Source organism: Nannospalax galili, unplaced genomic scaffold (assembly GCF_000622305.1).
Source record: "Nannospalax galili isolate Female #2095 unplaced genomic scaffold, S.galili_v1.0 scaffold91, whole genome shotgun sequence".
In the NCBI taxonomy this organism is placed as follows: Eukaryota; Metazoa; Chordata; class Mammalia; order Rodentia; family Spalacidae; genus Nannospalax; species Nannospalax galili.
The window spans coordinates 1559654-1578161 of NW_008332583.1; the positions used below are offsets into that span (position 1 = coordinate 1559654).

At 44.4% G+C, this 18508-nt stretch overlaps 1 protein-coding gene across 1 annotated transcript in view; it reads left to right on the forward strand.

Moving 5' to 3' along the window:
• Cadps (calcium dependent secretion activator) overlaps positions 1-18508 on the forward strand; it is a 497333-nt gene that overhangs the window by 320715 nt on the left and 158110 nt on the right. Inside the window, 1 exon segment of the mRNA XM_008827502.2 lies at positions 9268-9376. Within this exon segment, the coding sequence (XP_008825724.1) occupies positions 9268-9376 (109 nt within the window).

Consider the following 18508-nt stretch of genomic DNA (forward strand, 5'->3'; position numbering starts at 1 on the left):
ATAGGAGGAAGCAGGCTTAGGGTTAGGCTTAGGGTTAGGGTAGGGTTAGGGTTAGGTTTAGGGTTAGCTTTAGGGTTAGGGTTAGGGTTCGGGTTAGGGTTATTGTTCAGGATTATGAATTAGTTTAGGGTTTGGGTTAAGGTTATGTAGCCTTTAGCTATACACATGGACTCTTAAAAAATTATATTGACCCCTTTAATCTTTGGTTTTACTTTCCATTTGGGTGTTTAAAACCCTATAGTTGGCCCAGATAAACCAATTTATTTTACTATTAAGGTTGTTTGAGGCTCTGTTCCTCAGGGGTAACATGGGCTTGGGAGGAGCCCCTGGTTCCTTTCTTTTACCAGTTCCGTCTATGTGAAGATAAGTCAAAGGGCCTGCTTGGCCATGACTGGCTTTGCTTGGAAGCATGGAGGACATGATTACTCTGTGTTGACCCTCCTCTTCGTAGACTGGACACTGGTTCAAATCCATTTGATGGGGTCTCCATGGCCTCCTTGATCAAGAGGACAGGTGAATCACCACAGTTATAGGACATTTTGAAAGATGCTTATAGTCCCCTGGAACTTAGCCGACCTAGGAGGGCAAGGAGTAAAAAACTGTCCTTTATGTCCCTCTGACCAAATTATTGTAGGCCTCAAAGTATGTCTGTTAAACATCCAAGAAGGTTGGTTCCACCAGTCTGGTACATTTAATTACCATGTGCCATGTTGATAAAGCTTGGGCAAAGACCAAATATTCTCACATAAACCTTGCCTAGATATATATTATATTCCTTGAGCTAGTTGTACGTATAATTTGTCAGTAGGTTGTTCGATTAATATGGTTCCCTCTGATTTTTTAAAAACTAGCTAGGCTTTATTTATCTCTCGCATTGAATGAGTCAATGAGTGATTTATGACAGAGGTGTGACACATAGAGGCCACAAAGCCCAAGTACTTAGCTCCATAGTTTTTCCAGATCACATACTCATGGAACCACACAGAGTGCTCTGGCTCCTATGCCTGTAAAATTTCCCCTTTTTAACGGACTTCTGGATTTTGTCAGTTTGGTCTGTTACTGACAATGCAAAAAAAAAGGCACCTGTGTATATACATCCCTAGTAAGGTAATGCTTGCCGTGTAAGTATAAGGACCAGAGTCTGATCCCCAGAACTCATGTAGAAAAAAAGAAATCCAGGATCACAACTCACCTGTAATTCCAGCAATGGGGAGGGGGAGACAGGAGTGTCCCTGGGGCTAGCTCTGGGTTCAGTGAGAGACTCTGTCTCACAAAATGAAGTGAAGAGTCATCGAAGAAGACAGGGGGCATTGACCTCTGACCTCCCTGTGCAATATCACGTGGATGTATATCTGTACACATGTGTGCACACACATGCACAAATATGTACACACATGTATATGCATGCACACACTCAAAAGGAAATAATCTTACTTCAGAAGAGATTTTAGGGGAAGAAACTCCAACAAGTGCAAAATGTCAGTGAAGCTATGTCTGCGTGCTGTGTACTGAGTCGGAAAAGAGAAAGATTTTAGGGGAAGAAACTCCAACAAAAGAGGAAACAAGTGGAAAATGTCAGTGAAGCTATGTCTGCGTGCTGTGTACTGAGTCGGAAAAGAGAGATGACTTTTAGGGCTGTGCAACTGGAACACAGATGTTTCGGAGCCTCCACACACAGCCTTCCTGCAAGAGGAGATGAGAATCATGTAGAAACTAAAACAAGCTGTGTGCTAACTTCTGAGAAGCACAAAAGGGCACAGGCCATCTAAGGTTGTGTGGTGTTCCTAGAGAGCAGGAGAAAGGCAGTTCAAGACTTCAGGAGGATTTTCATAGGCATGGGATGCTCATTACCTTTAAAGAGCCGTGGAGGTGCCCTGCTGGCCCCATCCCACAAATCAAACCTTCTGTTTCAATCAGATCAGACCACTAGTCTCTTACCAATCCCAGTGGCCTCTGGGGGTGACATGTCCGCTCTAACACAAAGGACAGGGAAGCCAGGATGAGAGTTCCAGTTTTCCATTCCTGGTCTTTAAATTAGACTACAATTGTGCCTAAATACAGTTCTGGTCTCCTACATAGAAAGTACTGCAGTATTATTTTGATTCTTCCTATTTTTCCTTCTCTTCCAACTATTTAAGCAATCATATGAAATAGTCCTTATCAGAATGATAAAGAGAAAAATCATTCATTTGGAATAAGTTCAATGCCAGCAGATCTTCAAGAGAGAAGTTCAAAGTCATCAACCCTGTAGCTTTGAGTACAACTGTCGCTGCAAATGATTTTCAGTTTCTTTTCAGCCAAACCCTTACACTGAAATTTAAACCGAAAGATTAAACCAGATCTTGTCTGGTGCAATCTGAGGAAAGGCGAAGGTGCTGGAGTGGAACATGCTGCCTTCCCTGTGCCTGCAGCTCCCTAGGTAGCATCACTGGAATCCTGCGGAAGGCAATGTGAACACCATTAAGCAGAGAGGGTATCAACCTCCTCCAGCCTGGTTCCACCTTCAGTCCCACTGCCTCCCGATGATCTATTCAGATTTGGAATCCATCGGTGGATTCATTCATCGATCAAGGCAGACCTGTCATGATCCAATTGGTTCACACCTCTGAGAATTGCTTGCATTGGAGACCAAGCTTTCAGTACATGAGCCTTCGGAGGAACCCTTCACATCCAAACCATAACCTCAAACGTTCTCTGAATTTGTGGCCCATGGGATTCAGATGTTAAGACTTACAGAGTGACTTCATATAGAGTTGACAACATATAACTTCCAACATCATTGTGGTTTAATGTATTAGATATAAAGCAAACGTGTTTGGGAAACCTAAAAGGAAGAGAAAACACCCAATAGCTATGGCCCCCCAAACTCATTCCTTCCACCCAACGCACATACACATGTACACACTCATACACCACGGAGTCCGGATATTGACTGAAACACTACTAAAATCCTTCCTAAGTGAGATCTCCTTCCAGTGCTCCTACCATAGACGATCAAACGATGATGGTAAAGGGACTTCTGACTGGCCAAAAACAAAGGCCATTTTCAGAGGGATGCTAATTCAAAGTAGAAGTTCCCTCTTTTAATGATAGGAGTGAAGTTACAGTTATGACTAGAGTCTCCCCCACCAGCTGCAAAGAGAATACAGTAGTTTAGTTGCTGCTGAGGGTTCTTTCTGTACCAAAGACAAGCAGTCTTATACAATGAGACAGTGTTCCCCAAATATAGGCCTAGGCCTTCTGCATTAGATGGTGTTTAATATGCAGAACTCAAGGTGTCCTCCAAAAGACTCTTGACACAGTGGGCTTGCATTAGGGCCCAGTGATCTGTTTTCTTAACAAACACCTCCAGGAGAAGCTTATGCAAGTGCTGCAAAGAACTTCCTTGGAGAAACACTGCCTCAGAGGTCATCTGAAAGCAGGGCTCATGTTATCCACGAAACTGAGGAGTGCCTACGTGGGTGATTATATGCAAATGACATAGAAAGCCTCCTCAGTCATGGTCTTTGAACTTTCTGTATGTGCTCTATGAATTTATCTATAACCTGTAACCCAGTGATTAGATGGACATGAGTTCTTAGCATCCTGATTCAATGAGTTGTTTGGGGCTCATCCCTAGTCTGCAGGACTGTGGTGAGGACCAAATGCACTGTCATTAACGTTACTGACTATAATGTGGCCAAATCATTGGTAATGTGAAAGACTCCAATTCCACAGAGCTCCACTTGGTGGTCAGAACTCTCCACTTGGGAGTGTACAAGTGTAGGAGTGAGGAGTAACTTGTCACCTGTCCAGGTCAGAAAGTCTCATCTCAATTTGTATTTTTAAATATTTTTATATTTAAAATGTAGCTCAGTTGCTTGTCTAGCATATACAAAACCCTGAGTTTGATCCCTGGTACTATATAAACAAGCTGTGCCTGTAGTGAGATAGGAAGATCAGAAGTTCAAGTTCATACTTGGCTAAGTGGCAGGTTCAAGGCCAACCTGTGGTAAGTGAGACCTTGTCTCAAAAAACATACTCTCTTCAGTGCTCATAAGCTTTCTGGTTTAAAATGAGGGGTTCTGTTGCCGCTGCTGATGGTCTTCAATGTATTTCTGGGACATTCATCCTCATTTATTATATGTTGAGTTCCTCCATAAGAATGCTAGTAATAGTATATTTATCTAGTCCCTTGGAGTTTATAACATTCATCAAGGTGGTCTCACAACTTTCTGTATTACAGTGAGTACAAATCACTTCTAATTTAACACTAGGGGAAACTGAGGCTGAGTGGTTTAGTGACCTGTCCAAAGATGGGGGATGGTGAGCAGCCAGCTGTGACACCTAACATAGGTCTTCAGACTGAATGTGCCTTCCATACCTCTAAACACTTAAATGGACTGGTGCGCCAAGAGATTTATGCATACAGAATGTTCTAGAACTCATTTACTTTGCATTTCATGAAAACAGTATGGTCCCTAAACCCACATCCTCTGTTTCTGATTTCCTATAGATATAATCTCTCTTACTGTTCCAGCTTTTAGAAAAGGTAGTAAATCTTAATGAGATAAAATATTGTTGGATCATATAAAATGACTTGGACAGCAGTGAGAATACACAATCAAATAAGTTGACCCCAAAATGAGCAGTAAGATATGTAAGTAGCCGAGTGTGTGAATGTTTGTCTCCCCACAGCTATACTAATGGGAATGCATAGTTATAGTCTGATTGCAAGTGGTAATAACAAATCAAACTAGTTTTCTTGTGTTGCTCTTCTCTCTTTTTTTTCTTGTATTATTGTTTGTTATTCAGTTGGTTGGTTAGATTTTTGAGACAGGGTCTCACTCTATCCAGGCCAGGCTGGCCTTCAACTTGTGACTCTCTAGTCCATCTCTCAAATGCTGAGATTGCAGGTGTACAGCAGCATACCCAGCTTGTTGGGTTCGTTTTGTTTTGTCTTTTGTTTTTCAGTGCTGGGAATCAGACTAGGGTCCACTACACTCTAATGCTCTGCTCCTGAGCTGTTTCCTCCTGACCCGCACCCTGGCCCTCTCAGATTTGGGTTCAGTTGGCCTGTGCTAAAGGAATTTGTATGTTTGTAATTTCCCCATCCCTACGTGGTGGGGGGGGGCTACTCAGTACTTGTTTAGAAACCTCTTTCTACTTCAAATACACAGCTAGAAATGAACTACAGGATCAAAACCCTGGCCACGTTCAAAACAAACTTTGATCAAAATCTCACAAATCCCAGGATCCCATCACTGATTCCATCCAGAGGATCTCAGCAACACAGATAATGGGGTCCTCTAAGCCTTGTTACCAAAGAGCATGTGCTGGTCAATGGAGGCCATTAGATCTCTTCCCTCTGTTTTATTTGGCTTGGCCTCTCTAACATCTAACACACATTCTGGGCTCTACCAGTGACATTTATAAAATAGCATTCTCAGGCTGCAGAGATGGCTTAGTGATTAAGAGCACTAACTGCTCTTGCAGAGGACCTGGGTTCAATTCCCAGCATCCACATGGAGGCTGTGAACCGTCCTTAACTCCAGTTCCAGGCGAATCCAAAGCCCTCTTCTGACCTTGACCTCCACAGCATTGTATTACACAGGTGCGCTCACATACATGCAGGCAATACACTCATACACATAAAATAAAAATAATAAATAAAAAATAGCACTCTCTGTCTCCTTTTCATACAAATTTAGGCTAGCATGTGTGAGAATCTGAGTTCAATCCCAGAACTGCTCAAAATTAATGAAATATAGTTTAAAGAGAGTTTACTAGTGGTGGGGAGACATATATTTCATTTGAGAATAGCTCGTTATTAATAAGATGTGGCAGTTTTAAAAAACAAGTTCTCAAATCTTTACTGTGTTCCCCAAGCACTCTGCAAAGACTAAGGTTCTCACCAAACTTACAATAATTAGAATTATTCCAAGAATAGCCTTCCTGCCTTCATTACCTAAAGTAAATTGTCAAACCCTAAAGAAAAGCATTACCAGTGAACCAACTCATATACGTACTTTTTTTTAACCAAGTACCAGATTTTTTTTTCTTTTTACTGCTTCAGTTCTCTTTACTGCCAGAAGAGGGCAGCAGCAGACAGTGCTGCAGCAAGCCACTAACACCAGAAAGGGAAAAGCAGAGTGCAGGAGCCGTAAATGCCCACGTCTTGAATTAACACCCTTCTGTTGTGATGTTATTCTGATCTCAAATGAGTGCCAGCACCTTCTTTTTGACCAGCCCCGCTGACAAACTCCTCTCTCCTGTTGCCAGATGACGTACAAGGAATAAACAACCACAGACGTGTCTAGCAAGGTCACCATCACAGGGGGCATGATGGAGAAGTTATTGTGGCTAGGACTAGTCATAGGTTGGAACAGACTGGGCTGGGCTTAGAGAGAGACTGTAAATTGGGGGAAAGGACTTCCCTTCATTGGATTGTGCATATGCCCTCCCACATGCCCTATTGTACATATGCCCTCCCATATGCCCTATTTAACAAATGCCCATTATTATATGATAGGTTTTTGCCCATAGAAGTATAAGTACAGTCAAGTCCTGTGCCTTCAATGGACTGATAATCTAGGGGGTAAGGACACGTATTGAGCTGCACAAATACAAGAGAACTTCTTCCCTAAATGCACTGATGAAACGTTTGCTCTATGGGCTTCACACGGGACGTGAAAATCTCAATAACTACTCAGTAATAAGAAGATACAGGAAAAAAGAAGAGGGAATGAGGAGGGGGAGAGGAGGACGGGGGAGACAGAAGGAGAAGAAACACAGATGAGAACTTACTAGAGCTGGGGTGGGAGCCCAGCTTCTGTGACCCCCACTTGCACTCCACCCTCTGTTTTAGGAGGAGATACTGGATTTTCTGCTTAGTACAGAGAACGAACTCGTGTTCCCTTGTGAAAGCCTTCTTTGTGATCTAGTCCTGGTTTCCCTGGGGGAACTTAGGGAACAAGCTCAGTCAGTCCTGTGCATGCACTCTTCAGAAACCCAAGTGGGTTAATAGAATTCTCCTGAGAAACCAATAGAGGGCAGCAGCGGACAGACCAACCAGGAGAACAGTCTCTCGCCTATGGACACCTTTCTTCTCTCTGGAACCTTCAGGACAGCACAGGTGCTTGTGGGGCCTCAGAGTACCACTTTCCTCTAGCCATTAGAAAGAGACCAAACTCACCATAGAGGTGATGAAAATTGTCTCCAGCTGGGTTCAAAGTCTGCTTAGAAAATGTCTCTTTCAATAAAGGGAGCTAAAGGGTGAGGGATGTGGCAGTCCTTCGCCAAGACATTTGACATCCACGGATGACAGTAAGTGTGCCTATGAGCTTGGCTGGAAGCTGGGGGTAGGCCTGCTTTGCCAAGGGCTCCTTGCCAACGGGCCACATGTAGCAATGTGAAGTGTCCACGCCAGGTCTGGATGCACAGTGACAACAGGGTCCCGAAGGCGGGCCTGCAGCTTGGACCGCCACCCTGCACTGGGGTGAATGCCAGTGTCAGCGAAGTCAGGGCTGCCATTTTTAGGGCACCAGCAACAGCAGCCGTGCCATCGGGGGCTGGGGCTGCCCCACTGTGACTGGCACCTAGCAGCAGAGCGCTCATTGCTTCTGACAGCATGTCACTGCTGTACTTGTCTGAGATGAAGGGGGGATCTTTACCAAGCAACCCCAAGCACCCCTTCCGTGAGGGGTGGAGAGCCAAAAACAAAATGGGTGGCTTGATGCTGAGACTAGGTTGGAAAAATAAAATGAGGGAGGGAGGGAGGGAGGGAGTGGGGGAGGGAGAGGAAAAGATATAACACATGCCACTGTGTACATGTGGAAGTCAGAAAACAAACACCTTGGGTGTCCGTCCTTGCTTTTACCTTACTTAAGACAGCCTCCTGTTCACCACTGTGTACTCCAGGCTAGTGGCCTGTCTGTGTTCATCACTGTGCACTCCAGGCTACCTGGCCTGGCAGGTTTGGAAGACTCTCCTGTCTCTGCCTCCCATCATCTCACCATAGGAGCACTGGGATTACAGATACATGCTACCCTGTGAAGATCCAAACTCAAGTCCTCAAACATACACAAGTGCTTTACCCACTGGGCCATTTTCCCAGCCCCTAAAAAAATTGCAGTACTTTTGAAACACGTATAAAGAAATGAATATTCATTTTCTAACTTCTGGTAAAAGGCATGTTATATCTATAAGCATGGTAGCCCAGCCAGTCCATTAATCATATTAGGTAATACCAATAAAACCACTGCCACTCAGCCAGTTTTGTATCAAAAAAAAAAAGGTACTTGTGTGTATCTTAACCCAGTACTCATAAGAACAGCAATAACAGGGTGTGGTGGTACATACGTATGATCCCAGAGCTCAGGAGGCTAAGGCAGGAGGATCAGGAGTTCAAAGCCAAACTAGGCTGTACAGGGAGACTTGTCTCAAAAACAGTAAATAGGAGGACTGGAGAGATGGCTCAGCAGTTAAGAGCACTGGCTGCTTTTGCAGAGGACCTAGGTTTGATTTCTAGAATCCACATGGCAGCTAACAACCTTCCGGAACTCCAGTTCCAGGAGAATCTAGTTCCAGCACCCTCTTCTGACCTCCAGGGACATTGTATGACACAGGTGCACTTACACACATGTAGGCACTATATCCATAGACATAAAATTTTAAATAATAAGTAAAACATTTTTAAAGTAATTAGGAAGCTGGGGAGATATTCTAGAGCACACGTTTCAAAGGTCTTGCTGGCCAGCCAGCCTAACCTAATCAGCATGTTACACAACCATGACAGACCCTGTCTCAAAAAAACAAGGTGAATGGCTCCTGAAGAATGACACCGAGATTGACCTCTGACCTCCAAACAGATACACATATGTGTGAAGGCATTCACACACACACACACACACACACACACACACACACACAAGCATGCACATACACACAACCAAAATAAAAGGCAATCAACAGCAATGATAATAGTCGATGTTTACTGAACACCTACTAAATGCCAGGAACAGATTCAAAGTGCATTCCATGTGTGAGTCCATTCCATCCTCATGATAAGCCACTGTGGCATGTTATAGCCAGTATAGACGAGATAACAGAGGACCAGAGTGGTCAAGCAATTTGCTCAGTCACATAGCCAGGAGGTAGGAACCTTCAATTAGAACCCCACCATTGACTCCAGGGCCTCTGGGCAAAGAATTGTGTTAGGTGGGGAGGGTTTCTGAGGGGGAAATGAGCTTTGGGGGAAGAGTCTCACAGTCTGCTTCTCCTTCTCAGGTCAGTCAATACACATTTGCCATGTGCAGCTATCGGGAGAAGAAAGCAGAGCCCCAGGAACTTCTACAACTGGATGGCTACACCGTTGATTACACTGACCCCCAGCCGGGTATGTACCCATTCTTAGGTCATGACCACACAAAGTTGTCATTACTCTCAAGTCAATGATCAGCTTGTATTGGCTGGGCACTTGCTCCATGCTAGGCAGTAAGCTGCTGCACCAGCGATTCTCTAGAAGAAAGCAAAAACAAAACACATGTATACCAAGGACTGCGTATGGGGCTTGTGTGTGTGTGTGTGTGTCTGTCTGTGTCTGTGTATGTTGTATGTGTATGTTGTATGTGTGTGTCTGTGTCTGTTGTGTGTGTGTCTGTGTCTGTGTATGTTGTGTGTCTGTGTCTGTGTCTGTGTATGTTGTGTGTGTGTGTGTGTATACCAAGGACTGCGTATGGGGCTTGTGTGTGTGTGTGTGTGTCTGTCTGTGTCTGTGTATGTTGTATGTGTATGTTGTATGTGTGTGCCTGTGTATGTTGTGTGTGTGTCTGTGCCTGTGTATGTTGTGTGTCTGTGTCTGTGTATGTTGTGTGTGTGTCTGTGTCTATGTCTGTGTATGTTGTATGTGTGTGTCTGTGCCTGTGTATGTTGTGTGTGTGTCTGTGCCTGTGTATGTTGTGTGTCTGTGTCTGTGTATGTTGTGTGTGTGTCTGTGTCTATGTCTGTGTATGTTGTATGTGTGTGTCTGTGTCTGTGTATGTTGTGTGTGTGTCTGTGCCTGTGTATGTTGTGTGTGTGTGTCTGTGTCTGTGTATGTTGTGTGTGTGTCTGTGTCTGTGTATGTTGTATATGTGTGTACATGCAGGTGCATGTGTGTGTGCTTGCATATGGAGATCAGAGGTTTGAGTCAGGCATTTCCCTCAGTTGCTCTCCAACTTATTTTTTGAGACAGGGCCTCTCTCTAAATCTCGAGCTTACTGATCAGCTGGGCTAGCTGGCTGACCAGTAGGCACCAGAGAATTCATCTGTCTCTGCTCCTGCAGCACTGGGGTTACAGGTACAAGCCTGACCTTAAGGTGGGTGCTGCAAGCCAGGCTCTCATGCTTAAATGACAAGCGCTTTACCAACTGAGCCCCACTGGGTACCAGTTTTGCCATTGGTGTGATGGCTTGGCAAATAGTATGTTTGAATGACCTACAGAAGTTCCCCTTTTTACATGTGTGTCCCCTGACTGGAATCTGAGAACATACAAGGTTAGCTGATGGAACTGAGGAGGAAACCTGGCCTGAATGTTGTATTCCTCACAAGATGCTGCTCTCTAAGCAGAGGCGTTGAGGCGCCTAGGCTTATGTAGCTAACTGTGTAAGTGGTAGTGTTTCTTATAAGTTCTACACTGCATAAGTTCTATATCCTGCCCCCTCACACCTCTCCCCCTACCCATTTTATTTCTTTCCCAGAAAACTGAATAGAAATAAGTCTCAAAAAACCTTCAAAATGGGGGGGGGTGTGAAATCATTTCAGCATATTAATGAATGACAAGCACCAACAGCCCTCTCCCAGAGAAGTTTATTTTTATGCCAAATCTGCACAAGGCATTTCCAACCATACTGCATTATTTGGCCCAAAACCTTTTTTTCTACTCCCATATTGCTCTTCCACATGCAACAAAATACACAGAAAAGAAAAACAGAGTTTTAGAAAAGATGGGGTGTTAACCCGAAAAGGTATGGCAGGGAAGACCTTGGCCCCTGACCACCTGAGGACATCAGTACCCTTAGGATCCTGGGCCTGGGGAATCCAAGCAAGTACAACCCTTTCCAATTTCCATTTGTAACTTGCATCCCACCAGAGATTCTGTTGCAGAGTGCTGACCACGGAAGGTCTAGATTCAAATCTCTGCCCAGAAACTTTCATAACGAACACAACCCAGGGTTTGAAATGAACAGTTCCGAGCAACATTTCCGAATGATGTGGTCTGCAATAAAAAGCCTACCATTGGGATATTGTATAATTGTTTACAATTTTGCTCATCCTTGGGTTCTTTCAGAGAAGTAAATTCAGTCCTGCCAAAGACCCGTGTGGTAGAGTCGGAAGTCAGAAGGCTGGTGTCAGAAGGAAATCCAGTGCCATCTTATCACGGGAATTCCTTTTCATTCAGTCCCCACTGCCTGGCCACACTGGGCCCTCAGCACAGTCCCACACAGTGAGGGGGACTGAGAGCATCATCCTGTTTTGAAGGCTGTGTGATGGTGGAGCTGGACCACAGGACTAACTCAGGTCATGCTCTGGCACTTATCATGTGAATAGCTATAGCATAGTTATGATTGGAATTTACAGATGGAAGCAGGGTTCCCATGGTGGAGAGGCAACGTCAGGGAGGAGGCCCTGTATCCCTGCACACAGCAGTAACTGTGCCTGAGTATTCTAAAAGCTTCTGTCATTGTTTTCACATTGATCCCCAAGAGATGCAACTCCTTTGTGAAATATATAAATGGAAAGTAAATCGATTATGTTTCGATGGATAATAAGCAGTTGTCTGTCTTTCTCTGTGCTGACTCCTACTTAATATTTTCCAAGTAATTTTTGATTGAAAACTGACATTTAATTATTTCCATCATCCTAACTCTAACCCAGGATTTCTCTCTTCTTTGTGACCCCGAGGATGGTCACCGAGCTCTTGCATATGCCAAGCAAAGACTCTGACCTAGAGTCACAGCCCCTTAACTCAGAATGTCTTAGAGAGTGTTTGTTAAAGAGCTTTTACCTAGGAACCAGAAGGAAGGGGGTAAAGAATCATCATACTTCTGTGTACTTCGGAGGAGATGCCCATGTACCAGACAACCGGTCAGCTTAAAGAGATGAAAGGAAATGAGCGATCTGACCCGTGTCTTCAGAGATTGGAAGAGGCTCTCAAACAGTGAGCCTGCAAATCAAGGAGTTAGGATCTGTTTTCTCTCCTCCTCTCAGTTTTATCCAGGCTATTAATGACGTTGTTGGTGAGCTCAGTGCTCTCAAAACCTGTTTTTCTTACTTACCATAAGGAAGGATGCTACTGGATATTCTTGCCATAGGACCAGTCTGGGATCCAGAAAGTCACTGAGACACAAGTATTTGTGGTCAATAAGCTGGCTATTTAGGGTCCTTACAGTGTTGATCTGAAGAACTGGTTAATAGCTATATATAAGTTTCACTTGTGAGGTCTTCTCTTGTTTAATATTTTATTATTTTTATTTTATGGATGTGAGTGTATTGCCTGCATGTGTGTAAGTGCACCCATGTCATGCAATGATTGTGGTGTCAGATCCCCTGGAACTGGAGTTACGGACAGTATTTCTAGCCGCTATGTGGGTGCTGGGAATTGAACCCAGGTCAGCCAGTACTCAGCCACTGAACCATCTCTTCAGCCCCTTAAATTTTTAAATAGTTTTTATGTGTATTGCCTGCATGTATGTCAGTGCACCCATGTTGTGTAATGCCCACAGAAATCAGAAGAAGCATTGGATTCCCCTGGAACTGCAGTTACCAACGGTTGTTAGCTACCAAGTGGGTGCTGGGAATCAATGCTAGGTCCTCTGCAAAAGCAGCCAGTTCTCTCAACCACTGAGCCACCACTCCAGCCCATGAGCTGTTCTCTTTAAGTCCAAAATACATACTCTTTACCTTTCTCTGGATATGGCTTGAAGAGTATACAGCAGTTTCTGGATTCCCTAAGCAAGTAAGTTCTCAAATGAAAGGATAGTCTTTCAGAATAACTCTATGGCACAGTGTACCAAATACCAAGCTGATCTTAGTTCTAATTTTTTAAAGATCTGTTTATTTATTGAGTTTATGCACATGTGTGTGTATGCACATGTGGGGACATATGAATATGTGTGTGTGTGTGGCCCTGTACATGCATACAGAGGCCAGCAGAGGGCATTGGGTTCCTCATCTACCACTCTGCCTATTCCTTTGAAGAGAGGTGTCTCTGAACTTGGGATCCAAATTTTCTCAGGTTGAAAGCCCCCAAGCCCCAGTAATCTTCCTGTCTCTGCCCTCCTCCAAACTGGGGTTGCAGGTGTATATAGAATGTTGGGTTTGTTGTGTGAATACTGTGATCTAAATTCCAGAATCATAACTACACAGCAAGAGTTCTTAACTACTGGGCCACCTCTCCAGTCCTAAGATTGTTTTATTTTATTTTATTTAATATTTTATTTATTATTTTTATTTTATGTGTATGCACGTATTGCCTGCATGTAGATAAGTGCACCCATGTCATGTCATGCTGGCGGCAGAGGACAGAAGAGGCTGTTGGATCCCCTGGAACTGGAATTACGGACAGTTGTTAGCTGCCATTTGGGTGCTGGGATTCGAACCCGGGTCTTCTGCAAGAACAGTCAGTGTTCTTAGCTGAGCCATCTCTCCAGCCCCTATTTTATTTATTTAGTATTATTGTAGGTGTATATCATGTGTGTGCAAGTGTGTGTGCTACACAGTATGTGTGAAGGTCAGAGGAAACTTTGTGAGGAGATTCTCGCCTTCCACTTTTATGTAGGTTCTGGGGCTCGAACTCGTGTCCTCAGGCTTGCACAGCAAACGCTTTACCCACTGATTACCTCAGCAGTCCCCCTTGACACTGTAAAGACTTTGGCATCCATGAAGGTTGTTAGAAAGTAATCCCTCTGCTCCCCAGGAAGCTGGCTTCCTTTCCCATTTCTGCTCTAACTCCTGCATGGTTTTGACAGGTTAGCACCTATGAGACAATACTCTGCCCACTGTAGAGAGCTAGTACAGTGTCACATGTCACACTTTGGAGAGCCAGCCCTGGGCATTGCTCATTGGATTGCTGCCAGCCCTGGTAGCTATGTCACTGCGCACTTGCTTCTTCCTCTCTTGGTTCTCTGAGAACAATGTGCTCTCCCTCCCATTTTGGTCTCATCCTTAAGTCTTTGTTTTCTTAACACCTGGTGCTTCCATTCACTAGCTCTAGTGCCAATAGGCAAGGTTAGAAACCTAGTTCCGTACTTACACCAGCTTTGTAATCAAAGGGCACTTGTTTGCTTCTCTGTGACTCAGCTTTCTCATCTGTGAAATGGGAATAATAATTCTTACATCACAAAGCAATTGGGAGGATTTAGTTAAGATCTGGAAACTTAGTGCCATTTCCTCTCTACTCCGAGTGATTACAATGGAGAGGGTTCTCTACACACACATGACCCCTGATTGTCTTTGTGACTGCTGCTTCAGTAATACTGTCCTCATCCCCATGTCCAACAGGCCCTGGGGAGGGAGGCACAGCAGTGTAAAGTGCCCTTCCAGTGGTGCCTACCTTGGTGTTTCCTGATTTTAGCAAGGTAGCGATCCTCAGGGTCACCAAGCACAGATGGTCTGCACGAGCACCCTTCCAGTTCAGTCCCTGAGCTCATTTTTCAGACTGAAGACATCCTTCAAAGCTCTTCTTCTTCCCTTATTCCAGAATCTTCCTTCTTGTCATTCATTCATTACGATCATGAAGTTTCCCAGTTTGCCAACTATGTGCCATCCTTCCCAGAAGACACATTTTATACTCCTTCTAAGAATTTTTTTAAAAATAATTTATTGAGAATTTCATACATGCATATAAGGTGTTTTGATCAAATCCATGCCCACTCCCTCCCCTCTAAAATCCCCCCCCCCCACTGAAGAGTTAACCCTAAAATATTTTAAGGATTAGGTAAGAGCTCCCAAATACTTTCAACATTTTTGGCCTTTGGAATGAAGTATGTTGCTAAGAGGCCCAAGGACAATTTGACTTTTAGCCAGGAAACTGGCTACTTTTCTTTGGGGTCTTTTTACACTAACTGTCTAGCCAATTCCTACCTCCTGTTCTTATCACCACACCGTCTTCTGAAGAGGTTACCTAACTTGTGGATAGGGAATCTGGACACAGACTGCTCTGGCTTCTTCCATGCTGAACAGGGACACAGGGTGAGGCAACTGGAGTACCCCTTGAGTGGGTCTATCTAAAAGACTCCCAAATTGCATAACTCTTGTCTCTAAGGGGAAAAGAAGGTCCTTGAATGGTGAATAGGAGATGTGAAGGAGAAGTAAAGGCAAGAGTAATTAGCATTACAAGCTTCTAAGAAATTTTTAAACATCCCCCATAGTCATAACTACCAGAAAACTTTTTAAAATGCTGTTTTGATCTTGTATCACTAGATCTTCCATGTAAAAAAGTGGCTGCTAGGACCGGAGAAACAACTCAGCAGTTAGGATCACTTGCTGCTCTTGCAGAAGACAGGTGTTCAGTTCCCTGGCTGGTACCCACATCAGGTAGCTCACAACTGCCTGTAACTCGAGCTCCAGGGATCTGGCACCCCTTTGGGCCTCCACAGGCACCTGTACATATGCACATACACACAGAGAGACACTCATACCTATACATATAAATAAATAATTTTCTCAAAATGTATTTTAAAAATAGTCCCAAAGTTAGAAAGATTGCTCAGTGGTTAAGTGCACTCACTGCTCTGCTCTGACAGAGGACCTGGGTTCAGTTCCCAGCATCCACGTGATGGCTAACACCCATCCTTAACTCGGATTCCAGGGAATTTGATGCTCTCTTCTGGCCTCCACAGGCATTGCACAACATGAGTGTACTTACATACATGCAAGCAAAACACTAATACACATAAAATAAAAATAAATAAAATTTTAAGTAGTTTCTAGCTCCTGACCGTTATAAATGGAAAATTCCCAATATTCATCGATGTTTGTAAAAGAGATACCTGAATTAACATGGGGAGCACAGTGGTCAGATGTCATCCGGTGCTGCTGTAGATAGGCTTCTGACCAGTGTGCACTGGCAACTTGGAGCTGCTTATCTCTTAACTGAGAGGGGGAGAGGACAAATCTAATGAAGGCAAGAGCTTCATACATGGCTAGAGAATGCCAGCTCGCTGAAGTACAGGCTTTAGGATTCTGTTGAGGCACATGAGCTAGCCTTGAATTAAGCCCAGAGATGCTTCTACCTACCTTGCTCTAAACTTTAACCTTGAGAACTGCCCATGGAGAACCTGAGTCTATAGCATATCCATGTATTCAATAAACACCTGTTGAGCACCCCTTCTGTGTCATGATTATGCTAGGAAGGAAATAGCAGAGAACAGGTCCAACTGGAGCCCTTGTCCTTATGTCACACAGTCCTTCTGTAGCTACTAGAAGTCAGCATGAGTAATGGGAGGGTAGATAGGTTTAATGGCTGAGAGCACTTCCTGCTCCCAGCACCCACATTGGGCAACTCACAACCACCTGTAATTCCAGTCCCAGGGGATCTGGCACTCTCTTTGTGGCCTCCATGGGCGCCCACACACGTACACATACACACACACACACACACACACACACACACACACAGAGAGAGAGAGAGAGAGAGAGAGAGAGAGAGAGAGAGATACACACACAAAAAAATTTAAACTAAATCTTTAAAAAAGAGTGGTGAAAATTTAAATTAAGAAAGATGGGTTACCAAGGGTAGAGGTCAGACAAGGCCTCCTAAGAATGTAACTTTCAAATAAAAATATGTAGGTGTCAATCATGCAGATATATGGAAGAAAAATACTCCAGGAAAGAGAAGTCAAAAGGTAAGAACGTGCCTGGAGCTCATGTTAAGAGACAGCAAGAGGTTGGTGCATCTGCAGTGAGGTGAGCACAAGACAGGAAGAGAGGGGAGATGACAGGCAGTGCGGGACCAGCTGATGGGGGCTGCAAGCCTTGTCAGAACCTACGGTCTCATTTCAATGGAATGGAGGCCATTGAGTTGAGCAGAGAAACGGCATGAACTGTTCTGGGTTCCCTACTGAAAATTGATGCTAAGGGCTCAACCGGAGACAGCGGATTCATATGGGAGATGATTATTGGTGATCAGGATGGCAGCATGGGAGGGGCAGTAGGAGCCCCTCCCAGATCACCCAAGGGTAGAAGCATCAGCATTTCAATACCCACCTGATAAGTCAATGAGGGAATCAAAACGGACCCAAAGATTGTGGACTGGAACATCTAGCCAAATGGGCCCGGCTTTCCTAAAGTGGAGACAGGGTTAGGACAAAGACCAGGAGTTTGACCCTGGGCATGACATGCTTTGGAAGTTCATCAGACATCCATGGTCAGATCCAGGAACTCATTGCCAATCTGGAGTGCAGGGAGAGATGCATGGAACCTCAGCACATTCATATACCTAAAGGTTGAGGCATCATCAGGGATTGTAGGTAAAGGGTGCCAGGACAGAGCTTGGGATGCTCCCACATTTAAAAAGTCAGAGCAATGAAGAGGAAGAACCAGCAGAAAAGATGGAAGAGTCCCAGGGAGCTAGGAAGAAAACCAAATGTCTTGAAAGCCAAATAAAGAGCATGTTTCAGGGGCTGGAGAGATGGCCAAGTGGTTAAGAGCAGTTGCTGTTCTGACAGAGGACCTCAGTTCAGTTCCCAGTACCCACACCAAGTGGCTCAAAACCACCTGTAACTCCAAATCCATGGAATCAGACACTCTTCCGGGCTCCTAGGGCACCTGTACACACATGGTGTACACACACACACACACACACACACACACACACTGAGGCATACACACATACGCAGAAAGTTAGAAATAATAAATCTTTACAAACTTTTAAAGTAAGAAGCACATTTAGACAAGAAGGGATTGAGTGTCCTCCCTGATGAAGCAGCTCAGTGAGTCAAGTTAGGACTTTGCACGGAGTGCTGGATGCAGCAAATTTCATTTCATTGTTGACCTTGGCTAGAGAGGTTCAGGCAAGTAGCAGCATCTTTGGAGGGGCTTTAAGGTCAAGTGGAGGACAGAGACCCTTGCTGCTCAGAGGTGATCCTTCAACCTACAGCATCTGCATCATCAGCTTCTTAGGTCTTTAGAGATCCATGGAATGAGGCGTTGCAGTTGGTCCAAATGCCCAGGTGCATTTCTAATGATGGAGAAGCTTTGGAAGAGATGTCCCTTTCGTTGCAAAAAGAGCAACGGAAGAGTGGCCGAGGGAGAGATGGTCGGGGGCGGGGGGGTCTTCGTGGTGATGGTGGTGATGGTGATGCTGATGAATGTTTTTCGGTATGAGGGAAGGACTTGTATGTTTAAAGGCAGATGTTTGGCCAGCCTATAAGCAGCCTACTTGACATGTTGTTACCAGCAGGACAAAAAACTAGACATGAGCCAGCCTCAAAATGTCTCTTTAACATCCTGGTCCCATTCAGTGGCCAAATGGTTTTCAGACGCCCCA